The sequence below is a fragment of the Siphateles boraxobius genome, unplaced genomic scaffold (genome assembly GCF_051911475.1).
Source record: "Siphateles boraxobius isolate OS27281-9 unplaced genomic scaffold, OSU_SipBor_1 1, whole genome shotgun sequence".
In the NCBI taxonomy this organism is placed as follows: Eukaryota; Metazoa; Chordata; class Actinopteri; order Cypriniformes; family Leuciscidae; genus Siphateles; species Siphateles boraxobius.
The window spans coordinates 23,166,283-23,182,599 of record NW_027508699.1 but is presented as its reverse complement, the minus strand read 5'-3'; the positions used below and the strand labels follow the sequence as shown (position 1 = coordinate 23,182,599).

Below are 16,317 nucleotides of genomic sequence, written 5' to 3'. Positions count from 1 at the left end.
TAGAATTGTTGCGCTCCACAAAGTTGAACTAGGCTATAAGAAGATTGGTAACACCCTGAAACTGAGATACAGTACAGGCCAGGGTCATACAGAGGTTTTCCCAGACGGGTTCCACTGGCATGATAAAGACCCCAAAACACACCGCCAAGATGACAACTGCCTTGCTGAGGACACTGAAGGTGAAGGTGATGGAGTGGCCAAGTATGTCTCCAGACCTGAACCCTATTGAGCATCTGTGGGGCGTCCTCAAGCGGAAGGTGGAGAAGCACCATGTGTCTAACATCCGGCAGCTCCATGATGTCATTATGGAGGAGTGGAAGAAGATCCCAGCAACAACCTGCGCAGCTCTGGTGAATTCCATGGCCAGGAGGATTAAGGCAATGCAAGCTAACACTGGTGCTCACACAAAATATTGACAATTTGCACACAGTTTTGACATGTTCATTTAGGGTGTACTCATATTTGCTGCCAGCTATTTTGACAATAATGGCTGTATGTTGAGTTATTTTCAGAGGACATTAAATATATACTGCTTTACAAGCAGCACAATGACTACTCTAAAATATATCCAAGTTTCATTTCTATAGTATTGTCCCTTGAGAAGAAATACTAAAATGTTTGCTGAAATGTGAGGGGTGTACTCACTTTTGTGAGATACTGTAAATGATGAAGTATATATGTGCAAATATGCACACGTTTATCTACATGGAGAGCGAAGGTCAGCTGATGGCTCTGAGAGAGGTCGCTATGCATGTGGAAACATGTCTGTGTGTATATGTGATTACAAACAAATTGTATGTAACCACACATGCATAAAAACGAAAATTATTAGATATATAGTGGCTGAGCTCCAAATGGCGTGTGTGCAAAGGATCTAATTCAGGGTGGACATATTTAATTTGACGTGAATGAAAGCGAGGCTGTAAAGGAACAGTTAAGCTGTTGATGATACTATGATGCGAGGTGTCAAGAAATGCTTCTGTAAGCTAAAAAAAGGGGCACTAGTTGTATTCAGTAGTATTTTACCCTACTTTCCAGTTAAAATATTTAGAAATTCTTGAAACAAGATACATTTTGAGAAGCAACACTGTATAAGACATACAATAATTTCAGAGAATGCATCTGCATGGCAGAATTTTATTTTCACTTTATATTTTAAATATAAACACATTTAAAATGAGTGTAAAGACACAATCTGTATTGTTAGACAAAAATGTTTGGGGTCACTAAGATGCTCTTTTTATGAAAGAAAATAATACTTTTATTCAGCAAGGATACATTACATTAATCAAAAGTAAATAAATTTGTAATGTTGCAATAGATTTCTTTTTTAAATAAATGTTGATAAATATGAACTTTCTATTCATCAAAGAATCCTGGAAAAATGTACTACTGTTCCCACAAAAATATTAAGCAGCACAACTGTTTTCAACACTGATAATAATAAGAAATGTTTCGTGAGCACCAAATCAGCATATTAAAGTGCCCCTATTATGCTATTTTAAAGTTTCCTAATGTTGTTTTGGAGTCTCCTACAACAGGTTTTCATGCATCAAAGGTCAAAAATCCCTCCTTTCCTCGATCTTCTCTGCTCTGATTGGCCAGACAGCTCAGTCTGTCGTGATTGGTTTACCGTGTACTACCATCGAAAACATAAAAAATTCTTACTGACCCCAAACTTTTGAATGGTAGTTTAAAGGACAAGTTCGGTATTTTACACTTAAAGCCCTGTTTTAAGATCGTTTCTGATGATGAAATAGAACGGTTAAGATTGAAATTTGGACAAATGCTGCTGTCCCGAGAATTTTCGGTTTCTGTATTAGCACCCCCCCCCCCTTAAGTCAGGACAAAAACTACGATAAAACCTGTTGGAAAGCATCTTATGCAGCGATTTTTGATTTTTGTGGACAGCAAAATTTGTCCAAATTTCAATCTTAACTGTTCTATTTCATCATCAGAAACGATCTTAAAACAGGGCTTTAAGTGTAAAATACTGAACTTGTCCTTTAAATTCAAGATACAATCTATGAAAACAAGTATTAATATTTTATAAAGTGTTGCTCGTCAAAGAAAAAATGAAACTTGATTTAAGGAACATTTTGACTGGAAACAAGGTCCCTTCAGTGAATCTCAACCATTTCCACCACTGCATGTTCAGGATGTTTCAATGACTGTACTATTTTTCAGAAACCCTGAAAAAAAAAAAAGTTTCCAGCGGACAAAAACAACAAGAAAACATGATTAACCATACAACCTACAGCTTCGCTTTCATTTTCATAAAATGAAATAAGTCGTTAATAAGTCCTGACTAAAGTCTTGGGTGTCATAGAAATATGATGCATCTATGTTGGATGCCATTTTTTAAATAATGAAAGGTCAAATTACAACTACTGTGCTATCATGGTGCTGGTGTATGTCTCTCCTAATATACAGTGGTCTTAGCATTAGGCAAATATAGATCTGTGTGACGTGTTGTGCTCATGGCAGATTTCATGTGTGAGTGCGTTTTCATGTTTGGCAGTTTCAAAGTCTGGTCTGGGCCTCAGGTATATAGATCTCGATGCTGTCTGCGCTCTCTGTGGCCGAGTTCTGCCGCACAGAAGCGGCTCGCTTGGCCGCCATCAAGCGCTTGCGCGCCTCCTGGCGCTGCTTCTCGGTGCTCTCCAGCGAGCGGTCTCTGGCCAGGGGAGGATGGCCTTTCGGGGGTTTCTTTGGCACTGGGGGAGGCAGCCGTCTCTCCTGAACAGGGATGACAAACAGTCAGTTAGCCGCCGCGGCGGGCGGAGAAAGACGGGCGGAGACAGCAATATGGCACACCTGCACACAGACAGTGCTAAGGCCAGCCGCGGCTCCGCGGCCGACTGCGTGCGGTAAGAGAGCGGCCCGGCGGGGGTGAGAGGTTGGGGGCCGCTGCCCCCATGATGCGTGCCAGATGGAATGACTTCTGAAAACAGCTCACTGTCAAACAAACAAACAAACAAACAAACAAACAAAACAAACATGAAGAGGATGTCAGGAAATTAAGAGTGAGTGAGAGAAACATTCACAGTCACATTAGACCAACAGACCAACATGAGGCACAGGGAGGCAAGAGCAACACTTTATAATCGTTCACAATAATATTGTGGATTTTGGAGGTTTGTTATTGCAATTGCCCACCCCTGAATGCATAATATCACACTACAGAAGCAACAGATCATGCATATGAATGAAAAAAACAAACGCAATGTTGCCCTTCGATCAGGCATCTGGCACGTCTGCATTCATTTGTCAACAACATAGTCTGATTCTGCAAGTTTGTTTTACCTTTCTCTCGGGGGGTTCGAGGGGTCTCCAGTTGTTGGCTTTGAGCTGGTGAAGCTCATCGAACTTCAGGCTGATATTCTCAATGGAAAGTTGAAGCATGTCCCAGAACCCTGCTAGATCTTGAGCCACTGGCCGCGGGTGAGCATTTAGGTTCTGTTGAGCCAAAAGTTACAGAAGTGGAAGAGGGAAAATTATATATGACTATTCATTTTCTTTGGAGCTGGTGTGCTCATCGCAAAAGATGCAAAGGTATCCACAGTTCCATTCCTTTCCAAAGAGCCAAAGCTGATCCAAAACTACTGTTCAAAAGTTTGGGGTTGGTAAGATATTTAAATGTTTTGAAAGAAGTCTCTAAGGTTTACCAAAGCTACATTTATTTGATAAAAATACAGTAATTGTAATATTTAGAAATATTATTTAAAAATTAAAACAACTGTTCTCTATTTAATATATTTTAAAATGTTATACATTCCTTTGAATTTTAAGTAGCCATTAGTGTCACATGATCCTTCAGAAATCATTCTAATATGCTGATTTGGTGCTCAGGAAACATTTCTTCTTCTTCTTATTATTATTATCAATGTTGAAAACAGTTGTGCTGCTTAATATTTTTTTGTGGAAACCATGATACATTTTATTCAGGATTCTTTGATGAACAGAAAGGTCAAAAGAACAACGTTTATTTTAAGAAACCTGTTGTAACATTAAAGTAACATTATAAATATCTTTACAGTCACTTATAATCAATTTAATGTGTCCTTGCTGAATAAAAGTATGAATTTCTTTTCTCAAAAAAAAAAAAAACCTGACCCCAAACTTTTACAAGGTATTGTAAGTTGACTTTGTCAAATAAATGTTTATTATCATTACTATTAGTACTCACCAGATTTTCCTCACACAGCTCCCTGAACTGCTGAAACTTCTGGGACATAAGCAGCTGTGCACTTCCCACTGCACTGCGAATCTTCCCCAGAACTGAACGACAGACACACACACACACACACACACACACACACACACACACACACACACACACACACACACACACACACACACACACACACACACACACACACACACACACACACACACACACACACACACACACACACACACACACAGGTGAGCATCAAATACATACATAATAACACTAGAAACAAAGGATTCTGCACATTCTGAAACCTGACAGGCTTAAAAGAAAAGTACTCTATTATGATTATAATTAGGAGAGACTAAAGTTTCAGGTGATGTCAGCATTTCTTAAAACAATGCCTGAGATTTCAGGCAAACAGTGCGAGGACCAGAATGTTCAGCAGGGGGCAGACGACTTCAATGCAAAAGGGGTGATCTCAATAAACAGTTTTTGCACTTTTGCATGTGGTGTTTCAGAAAAAAATCTGCGTCTTTAATCACCTGCAAGCCATATCTAATTTAGCTGTATTAAAATGAAAAGTCAATGGCATTAGAATTCGTGCAAACATTCCCACTGAGCAATCCACAGAGCACACAAAACTAACCAGAATAATGTTTAAAATTATATTTTACTTTCTTTAAAGATGAGACCTACTAGAAGAGATTTATATGAGTCTCCATTATGGGTAAAATCAGTCACTCACTGTCATCAGGTAGCTTGTTTTCCTTCTCATCTTGCTCCATCTGCCTGCACCAGCCTTCCATGCGCTCCGTCTCCGCTAGCAGCAGCTTGAGGAACCAGCGGCCGTCACGCTGGCACACGGAGCGGCCCACGATTTCCAGGGGATCTTCTGTTACGCTATCAATCCAGGGGTCAGGTGGAGGCAGGATGGAGGGATCAAACCCAACGTCATCATAGTCGTCTGAGGTGCAGGCATGGTAGTGATTCCCTGAGCCCTGGATGCTGACGGTGGAGGTGGCGGCATCACGCGAGTACTGCCGTGTCAAGCAGCCCGAAGAGGGGAACTCCGTAACAGGAGAGTCAGCTGGTGTGTAGTCCGGAGTGTCCAGATCAGCCTGCACTGCTGCCGTCACACTGTTAGAGCGGGTGAACCGCCGGTGACTGAGGCACAGAGCAAAGAAAGAAAGGAGGAAGGAAATAAAGAAAGAAAGAAATTCATACCGGTACGTACAGTAACTACTACACACACACTTCTATGATGAAAATGAATTTAATTTCTGTAATAATATTCGTTTTGGTAATTGTTTGGGGGGCATAAAAATGTAAAAAGTAGGTCAGGGTGATACAGCTATCCCAGTAATGAAGATAAAAGTCTAATATAAAATGTAAAATCTTGAAAATAAAACTAAGTGGTTTGGCATCATCTTTTATTATATTGATGTTATTAGCACAAAATGTTCTTAGAAAAAATATTTTAAGAAAACCTACACTGTTTATTAAGATTTGAAGTCATGTGGTGCAACCAACATGCAGAAAAAACTATTTATAATGTGAAATGACCCCCGCAGACCCTCGTGACTATTATGTCATGGTCAACATGTCTCTCAGATGTAAAATGCAACATGGTGTGACTCCCCCAAAACCTAATGATATTAAACAAACAATTATTCATTCAATACAGATACCTTTTAGCTTACATTTTTTTTAAATAATAATGAAATGATCAAAACAATTATGATTAATGGGATTCAGTTTTTTTTATAAACCATTTGAAACTAACATGAATACAAAGAACATGTTTCATAAAACCTGACATGCGTTTTCCTTTCCTTTTAAAATATTTTTTTAAATTTTCTTATTCATGGCCTTACATTTCATTGCCACATCAGCTCTGTCTCAAAACATGAGCTGCCTACATGAGCTACGGTCTACGTAGATACCACTTGTACCCAGGGTTCGAATTATGATTTCATCTTTGTGGGGGTATGCCCCCCCAGGAAGAAACTTTTGTACATGTTAAAGATAAATTCATTAATCTGGTGCACTTTGAGTCACCCGAATCCGCTGTTAAAAATAAACCAACCACCCAAACATATGATATTCTTTGATTTAGATCTGCATCTGATCATCATTACAATTTTTCAAATTCTCAATGTTAAGCATGATAATATGGTAAAATATCACACTGAAGTAGGCTGATTTAAAATTAACATTTATTTAAATTAAAAGTTATTCTTTGGCCAAAATTACATTTCCTTAATATCCTAAACAGAGGCTTTTTACTCCCTTCAAAGTTAAATTGTCAATGTTTCATTACATCACTGTTGGCAAACACTCTTATCAGAATACATTTTTTACCTTTAAAATAATTTTATGTAGCCTATGCTCCATCTTTCTTTTAAAATATTCCTTAATTTGATCAATACATTAATTTGATCAATACACAGAATAATAAGACAGTAGGCTGTTACCAATCAAATTAAATAATTTACATTGAAAAATTACAACTGTAGTAAATGCCCTGATATGTTTTCCTTGATTCATTTTCTCTAAAGAGAATTACGTTGTTGAAAACGAAAGTAAAAGAGTGACGCTCATTTCGTTTTATAAGAGTTCCGTGTCTTTATTAAAATCAACACATTATAATGATTTATCTGTCATCCATCCTCGATTAATTTGAATGTAGGCTAATTTTTTTTATTATTTGTCTCGCCCGACCCGCGCAGCACTATCGGCAAACTTAATGGCCACAGGCCGAGTTTTGTTGAGAGCCGGAGGCGGCTGCCTCGTAATTCCATGCTGGAAAACCCTGAAAGGAGTTCGCTAAAATATTGGTGGGGGCCTACCTAGCGTCCCCCCAAATCATTTTTTTGCTAGTAGCTACTTTTGTGTATTTAAATGTCTGAAACCTAAAATAAACATTATGTGGTTAAAAACACTGAATAGTTGTGATATATTGAGCGCATCTGTCTCGGGCTCAGCGCCAGCCAACGCGCGAAAGCACTTTTGAATTTAGCAGTTGATCACGTGATGCACTGACTGTTCTAATCACACCGCTATGAACGTACGTGCGAAAGGGTTAACAAATATGCCTCGATTATTGAAGGAAAAAGTGCTTTATTTGTAATTTAAAATGATGGTGCTGATGATTTTTAGAGCCCCCACAGGTGTAGGATTTTACTGCTTTCATGGGAGCTCATACTCTCGGGCTCCCACGTAATTCGAACCATGCTTGTACCACATTAGTAACTAGTTTGAGATGCTGTTTGCAGGCAAAAACATCAACAGCTATTAATTTAGGAGACAAATAACAGCACTCAAGTGATTTACAAAAAAAGAGACTGATACAAAGCACACAGCTAGTCAGGGCCGGATTCAGCAAGTCATTTACCTGCATTTACCCGGGCTTGGGACCGGCACAAATAGGTCACTGGCTTGTGCCCTGTTGAGGCTGCATTTTTCTTTTCTTTTTTTAGCTGTCTGTCTGTCTGTCTGTTTGTCTTCCTGTCTGTCTGTCTTGTCTGTCTGTCTGTCCTTTCGTTTTTTATTTCAATCTTTTTTATTTCTTTATTTTTATCTGTCTGTCTCTCTGTCTGTCTCTCTGTCTGTCTGTTTGTCTTCCTGTCTGTCTGTCTGTCCTTTCGTTTTTTATTTCAATCTTTTTTATTTCTATTTCTATTTTTTTTTTTTTTTTTTTCATTTCTTTAGCTCTGTACACAGCATGGCTTATATCAGTCATTATAGCATCAGTCGTCTGCTTTTCTGTGCAAAAGTCCTAACAAATGCGTCCATATCTAGACCTGTTGTTATGGCCTTCTCGTGAGCCAGAATAACTAAATTTATTTTTCTCTCATGTAGCATAGTGTGGCGGAAGGGGGTAAGAACACGAGACAAAGTGGAGAAAGAGCTCTCGCATGATGCAGATGATATTCCAATCACAAGTGAGGTCACATACATGCGATGGAGCTGAGGAAAGGCATTCTTATACCCGTGTAGATATGTGCAAATGGTGGAGAGGTCTACAAACTCTACGTTCTCATCATCATTAGTCTTTTTGAATTCTTTTTCCAACATTATTTTTGCGACAAGAATCTCATTGGAAAGTTTGTCACTGTCACTTTTTGCCATTTTTTGCAGAGGACTTAACATGGCAACATCCAGAAAAGAGGGAGATTTTGGTTGAAGGCAATTAACTGCTTTCATGAGATCCAGATTGCTTTTGGAGAATCTTGTCTCCATCTCTACAATGGCGATGTCCAAAATGTTGAGAAGAGCTCTCTTCAGAGCCTGGCTAGGAGTCATGGAGTCTTCTGCATGGCCTACAGTGGACGTAACAACGCTACCTACGAGCAGTGAGCTCATTGTTCTTTTTCTTTTAGCAGCTGGTGCAGGCATGCTGGTTAATGTCTCACTCTCCTCATCTCTCATCTGCTTCAGAGCCTGCAGAGATGCACTGACTACTTCTGAAGCACAGCACAGGTCAACAGAATGAGCCTGCAGAATAGCATTTGCAGACTTCAAGGAACCCAGAACTTTAAGGAGGAATTTTCCTATTTCAAAGAAATGATGCCTCCTTAACATCATCAACAGCCCTGATGCCTCTGTACTGATATCAACAGCAGCGGCTCTGTCCTCTGTAACCTCTGACAGGATACTCAGAATAGCATCCTGATTCTCCACAAGACACTTGGTCACATCATGGTGGCTTGTCCACCTGATCTCCAACAGTCGTTTAAGGGAGGGAACATTATAGTTCTGTGACACATAATGACGGTGAAAAAAAGAGCGCAGTGATCCTGATAGATCAAAAAAGATTTTTGCACACGGCTCTCCTTGCATTGCATGGACCACGGCCAAGCTGGTGGTTATAGCAGTGGATTTAAGGAATATCCTTCCCTACCTTCTTTTGCAATAAGGCCTGAACCCCACCCCTGACCCCACTCATGACAGAAGCTCCATCATAGCACTGACTGATAATTTCAGCTGCACTATAGCCTGAGTCAGAAAGATGCTCAAGAATTTGTGTGGTAATAAATTCAGCATTTAACTGACTGAGGTCAAGCAGGCCAATCAGGTGTTCCTCTGGAATGCCTTTACAGACAAATCTAACCATGATTGACAGATTCTCCACATTACATCTGTCCCTCGTTCCGTCACTTTTGATGCAAAACCCAGCATAATCTGCTTTGTCATAATTACCTTTTATCTGATTTAATACCATTTTGGCCAGTGTTTCAATAATTTCATTTTGTATGTTGTGAGAGGTGTATTTTGCATTTGGTGGGATGTGTTTTTTAATTTCATTAAATTTGGGGTCCTTTGCCAGTGTGTAGTCAACCATTTTTAAGAACAGTCCAGCAGAGAAATCATCATCATTTGAACTTTCCACACTGCCACGAAGTGGAAGTTCATTTATTGCTAGGAACTGAACTACTTCTCCAATTGTTTTAATATAATACCTATTTTTTCCATTTGTGTGGGCCCTATTAAATTACAAATGGTCTCCCCTGTGGCCTCTCTTTGGGACATTTCAGACCAGGCTTTTGCATTTTTTTATGTGGCATTGACTTGATGCGTGCTTTGAGAGTCCCTTGTCCTTTTCCAATGCAGTTTTCCAATTAGTAAATCCTTGTTTTGTGAAAACCAAATCCCTATCATTGTTCCCCCCAAATTTCTGACACGGGAAACAAAAGCACGCATCAAGCTTTGCTGAATATTCGAGCCATGGTCTCCCACGATACCAACCTGGGCAGAATGAGCGGGAGCTCTTGCCAAAATTACGTTTGGGGAAAACCAGAGCTATGGGTTGTGACGGTGCTTCAGTGTTTAAGCCTATGTTGTATTCATCCGCAACAGCCGCTGGGAACGACGGGGGATTCGGTCTCTGCTGCAGCTAATGCCCTAGCAGCCTCGTTGCTGCTGCCAGTGCTAGCTTTAGCAACCAGAAATCGGCGCATACTCGACTCGTCACTCGGTGCAAATTACAAGAGAAAGCGATAGAGAGATATGGAGGGAATGAGAACACGCTTACAGAAAGAGTAACCAAATAATTTCAGTGACTGACGGCGAAGGAAACTCAAAACAGGGGCTGAGCTCAGCTGACGACAGTGTGTCTGCGTGCTCCGCTCTGCAGTGACTGACTGAGACGTGAAGCTCAGCAGGTTCACCACAAGCCGGTGAAGCGGCCACGCCCTCCCTATGCATCTACCAATCAGTAGCTACTTTGAATGAGGGATAGAGAGCAGAGAGCGCTCACTCTGACCATTTTTCTTGAAATATTTTTTAAATTTGGGATCTTTGCATGCCATCACGTTTGGGGGGGCAGTCACGGCATTTGGGGGGGCATTGCCCCTGCTTGCCCATGCCTATATCCGGCCAACCGCAGCTAGTGATAATTTAATAAAATAATGTAGCAAACATGAGAATTGGATGAAATGCATCTTTTAAAGCCGGTTTCCTGTCAACACTTTTCAGTAATGACATAAACATTTACACTCTCCTTTAGCTTTGTTCCACCATATTTAATGAAACTGTTTTGCCGAGCTTGTCACAATGAATTGTGGTACTGCCTTATCAAAAGAAACGTGTAGTGGCACTTCAAATTTAGGCAAAAAATAGGTATTTTAGGATGCAGCATAATCGGTTGTTTACAATTTCTGACATCAGGAGCACGTTTACGGTGCCTAAAAATACAGTCTAGCAAGGCAGTTTTGAGAAGAGCCACGGTGTGCCAGCTTTAGTCCTCTGGGATAATCCTGTCCCTGCTCAATACGTTTAATAAAGTGAAAGTGTCTCCCTAATACAGAGTTTCTTAATCCGTAATTTTAATGCACCGTCAAACCATATGCAGTGTGCGGTATAACAGCTGAAGGGGATAAACAATACTTTTCAGAATGCAACAATATTCACCATTCCACTAATCTCTAGATTGAAGCGATTTGATAAAAGACATATTTTAGAACCAGTAAATTATCTTAGAGGAAATGGAGCACTAGAGGACACAAAGACCAGGTGATAATGCAAAGGTCAGTGGAATAATTTTAATGCATTATTACCCGTACTACAATGATACAGCCCAAAATTAAAGGAAGTGAATTGGAAACATTAGATTATTTAATAATTAAAAAGTCCATACTGATTTGAATATTGGGAGCATCCTCAATGTAAATATTTCTGTCCTGAATCACTGAAAGCTAATCAAACATAAACAGCACTGAGGAGATTGGAACCGATCTAGGATGTGTAAGTAGCAACAAATTAAGAATTAGTTCTCTCTGGTTTTAGTAAATCATGGCCACCTTTTACTAATCCGTTCACTCGTTTTAGTTAAATCATGGCCACAAATTAACTTGTTTCGCCAAGTGTATAGTGTAAATGCAGATATCAGATATGGGTCACTTTTAAAAGATGATCAGATATAGCCAACAAATCAGAATTGGGCATCTAGACCTGCAGTGTAAATGAGCCCATAGACTTACCCATGCTCTTCTTCAACCTGAATCCCCACTGACTGGAACTTGGACGGGTCTTCTAGTTCCTGGTCCTCAGGCCCATCCACCTGTTTAAACGCATTACACAATAAACCAGCCACCTCCACTCTCATTTGAAGAATCATCTACTAAAATGATGTTTTTAATAGGGCTGATCAAACTATGTTCTCACTCACCTGGATGCCGATGGAAAGGCACCTGCTCTTCCTGAGCACATCCCTGCGGATGTCTTCCAGGACTGGTATGGGTATGGGAACAGGAACAGGCATGGGCAGTGGAGAGGATGGGGTGGTGCTGATGGTGATGGTGCTGTTGCTGACGTGCTGACTGACAGGGCCGTGGATCTGAGCGTTGGCCGCCTCGATGGCTGCCGTCAGCGCTTTCATGCTGTCAATGCTCTCGGTGGAATTGCTCAGGCCGGAATGGAGGACGGGCTCACCCCGCGTACCAGGGCCGTCCATGTAAGCGTCCTGTGCAGACTCCGTGCTGCTCTGGGCCGTGATGGAGATGAAGGGCTTGGTGGAGGTGCGAGGAGGTACCGGTGGAGGGGTCTTCTTGTAGGTGGTGATGCATGACGATACTGTAGACAGAAAATTACACATTCACTTTGCAGATGCTTTGTAACTTTATAACTTAAAACGGATGGAATACAAACTTAAATGGTTGAGTTATGCATGGAAACAGCTATGAGGCATTTTGAAGCCCTTTGCAAGAAAAAACAGGGTTTTATATTAAGAGTCAGGATAAATACTACCAATTCGCCATGGCTGTCTTCTAAAAATTCACTACTGTCCAAAAGTTTGGAGTTGGTAATGTTTTTTCAAGTCAATTTATGCTCACCAAGGCTGCATTTATTTGATCATGAACACAGTAAAACATTTATAATGTGAAATATTATTACAATTTAAAATAACGGATTTCTATTTGAACATATTTAATAGTGTAATCCTGTGATGGCAAAGCCGTCATTACTCCAGTCTTCAGTGTCACATGATCCTTGAGAAATCATTCTAAAATGCTGATGCTCATTTCTTATTATTAATGTTGAAAACAGTTGTGGTGTTTAATATATCTGTGGAAACATTGATACTGTTATAGGATTCTTTGATGAATAGAAAGAAAAAAAAACAAACAAAAAAATAGCATTTTTTAAAATATAATGTTAACAATGTAAATCCTTTACTGTCGCTTTTGATCAATTTAATAAATTGCTGATGAATAAAAGAATGGATTTCTTTAAAAAAACAAAATCTGACCAGAGACTTTTGAACTGTATTGTAAGAATTATTTGTATATATATTGTTATATATATTGTAAGTGTGTGCATGAGTAATTCAAAGTAGATACAGCAAGATAATCTTATGACTAAACCAGAGAATCCTGATTGCTAAAGCAAATCTTCTGAATGTAAAACCAGTGTCGTGGATCTCCGTGTAAATATCTTACATATTGTGAATGCATATCTTGCAGTAACTTGCCGTTACTTGAATGAAAAGTCAATGCCGCCCACTGTCATGCTGGTGATTTTTAAGTTTTCTCCAACACACACAGCTAAGCACATTAAAGAGGCCAGGAATGTTTTGCTGGAGTCATGGGGAATAAGAGATAAGACTCGGAACAGACCACGCTTCCAACATGACTCTGTGAGCTAATCTTTTGCCTTTGCAAAAACCTTGAATCTGGCAGTAAAAAAAGTGCTTTCACAAACCATGGATTTGCATAAGATTTGTCTCGTAAACCATTTCAGGTCAAGCTCAGCTGTCACATAGATACGGGTCTGCGATCCAGCAACAGATTCAAGTTATGGATGTTTCCAATGTATAGCAGTGTGAGCTAAATGATCATCGCTGAGTTGTGAGACAGACCTCTGCCATGTGCACTTTACTGATAGACATGCAATATTTTGACTTATTTTGACAATAGCCTCACAGATAAATACAAATTCAGTAATGACTTATGACAGTATATAACTATAATGATTAAATAAATAGAACATTTCAATATAAGATAATTATATCTCTAAAACAAGTAATATATAACATATGAAATGCAATGTAAAATAATACGTTTATATAATAATAGTTGATTATTAACATACTGGCGTAAAATATGCATGATTATTATCTTTTTACTATATTATATGACCAGCAGGGGCCATCATGGTAAAATACTCATTGCGATTCATTTTGATTTTATTTATAATCCTTAAAAAGCTTCTGATAGAGAGTATGATTAAATATTAACTTATTAACATACTTATCGGAGAATCCTATTATATCAGTGCGCCATCTGTTGACATTGAAAGTGTTATCTTGAAGTGCTACTGCTTGACACAGTGCTGGTGGAGCACTGACTCATTTCCTCCAGCACTTCACTTCAAAGAGAGAAACACCCCACATAACCCAGGCTAAACATTAAATCCCTAAACGATGGCTGCATGAAGCTGCAGATAGAGGTGTGTGTTGAGATAAACAGTGAGAGAGTCTTTGTGAGCAAGGCATATATTTTTCTTATTTTGTTTTCTTCAAAATAACCACAAGGGGGCAGGCTAGAGTGAGAAAGAGACCAGCTGTTAATGTCCTGTCTGATTTCACTTCCTCTTTCTCATACTCTTTGGTTTTTCCCTCCCTATACTTTCAGTGACTTCTCTTTTTTGTCAAAAAGCATAGCATTGATTTGTCATATTTTGCCATTGTATTAACCATCAGTTTGTTTTGAGAGGGACTTTTTTTTCCCTTTCTTCTTTTTTTATGTCCTAAATATAAAATGTACATGTAAAATTATTAATAATTTATAATAAATAAATTATATAATAATATTAATTTAGATAAATAATAATAATAATAAATAATTTAAATAAAATTTGAGCACCTCTGACTTATGTTGTTTCTGTTTGGGGTCAAAGGAACCACAGAAAAAAAAGCATGTTCATTCATTCATTCATTCTTTCATTCATATTAATAAAGCACCTACCCGTGCAGACCAAAGTGCTGTACAATCAACATACAAATACATAAAATACCATACAACATAAAACAAGATAACCCAAAAATGGTATCAACTAAAACACAAGCCCAACTCCTTAGAAGCTAAAGCTTCATTCATGTTCATGCATTTATTCATGTTTTGTATCTGACCCCAAAGATAAGTCACATTTTTCATAGACCTTTTTTATCATGTTATAGTTTATAATGAATTCTCATTAAAGACAGAAAGGAATGAAGTATCGACGTGATGACACAATCTCAAAGTTAAATATTTTTCAAGCTATTAAATGACATGAAATGGGGTCTTAGAGATGTGAGACATGAGGTTTAAAAAACAGTCAAGATACAACATAAAAGCATCATTATATTTTGTACGTTATTCATGTTCACGATATTCATGCTAAATAACACAGGCTATGAAACCAGCCCTTAACACTCATTTATAGGCATTAAGTTCATATGAAGCTCATTTTCACCACATATGAAAAATATATTTAACATACCCCCGGGTTTCACAGACAAGGCCCAGACTAAAATGCATGTTTGAGCAGTTTTAACTGAAAGTAACTTGCACTTACATATCTCAAAATATATCAGTGCCATTGTTTTGTCTAAAGATTCACAACAGTAATGATTTTTTTTTTATGTGACAGAAATGGACTATCATAAGTTCCCCTCTTGAATTACCTTTTAAATCTAAAGATAAAACAGTGTTGTTCACAGGAACAATCTATCACATTTTCTCTGCCAAGGTGCCCATTCTTGTTAGCTTCAAACAACCAGTTACAAGCATGTGTTTAAAAAGCAGAATTCACCTCCGCAAACAATAATATCAAAGAGTGCATGTACACAATCAATTCAACCGACTTAACCTCGATCTCGCGCGTCTTCATTTGTTCACATACAGTACATACCCTCCATCCACACAGAGGTTCACACACGACTCTGCAGCCAAAACAAATGGTTCGTTTCAACTCAAGAAGTCATGCTAGTTAGATCAGGACAAACTTCTGCTCTCGAGCTGCAGTGTGTGTTGCTGAGATAACAGCCTGCAGATCAGATGCTGCTCCAGCTCTAGAGATTTCCGTCACCCTCTCTTCTAATTTCACCCCCTCCCTCTCTAATCAACTCTCTTTTCATGGTCCACCTGGGTTTGTAGTGATACAGGGGATCAGTAAAGCTGCACTGTTGTAAACCGTGATTGTTTTTGTATAATTACCAGCGAGACTGCTGCTGATTGTGTCATTATCTTTGGCGTTTGTTGTTATACCAAAACAGATGTTCACAGGAGTGTTTGACAATTAATATCAAAAGCGTCCAAACTGATGACACTGCAATAACTGGGAAAGACAGACTGTTGATACACTGGAAGTACGGTCATAGGGTTCCTCACATAATTAGTGTACAGAATAGCATTTAGCATGAAACAGGGGTTATGAAACTGGAGGTTAAAGTAGCAGCACGGATGGTGATTCTAATTGGTCACCTATAATACCTGGAGAAAGCAGAAAACATCTCAAAAGGCAGAAAAAGGTGAGGCTGTTCTCTGCAGGACAAAAGGGTGGAGCTTATGTCTAGCTCCTCCTCACGAGATGTCCAGTGAGGAGGAGCAAATGTAATTTGGGCCTAACAGCTGGAGCTAAAATATTCAACCACATCC

At 39.1% G+C, this 16,317-nt stretch overlaps 1 protein-coding gene across 3 annotated transcripts in view; it reads right to left on the bottom strand.

Annotated features, from left to right (window-relative positions):
- Window positions 1–624: 624 nt before the first annotated feature.
- dlgap1a (discs, large (Drosophila) homolog-associated protein 1a) overlaps window positions 625–16,317 on the bottom strand; it is a 126,521-nt gene continuing 110,828 nt past the window's right edge. Inside the window, exons 7-13 of one of the 3 annotated variants that reach the window (XR_013203692.1) lie at window positions 11,847–12,250; window positions 11,659–11,738; window positions 4,923–5,341; window positions 4,190–4,281; window positions 3,307–3,459; window positions 2,818–2,958; window positions 2,694–2,739 (exon numbers count right to left, since the gene is read on the bottom strand). Coding sequence is in view for 2 of the 3 variants with exons in the window: in XM_077229415.1 (XP_077085530.1) it covers window positions 2,524–2,739; window positions 3,307–3,459; window positions 4,190–4,281; window positions 4,923–5,341; window positions 11,659–11,738; window positions 11,847–12,250 (1,364 nt within the window). In the remaining variant the exon portion in view is untranslated. Of the gene's footprint in view, window positions 2,959–3,306; window positions 3,460–4,189; window positions 4,282–4,922; window positions 5,342–11,658; window positions 11,739–11,846; window positions 12,251–16,317 lie in introns of all 3 variants that reach the window. The other 2 variants (XM_077229415.1, XM_077229424.1) reach the window with 2 other exon arrangements.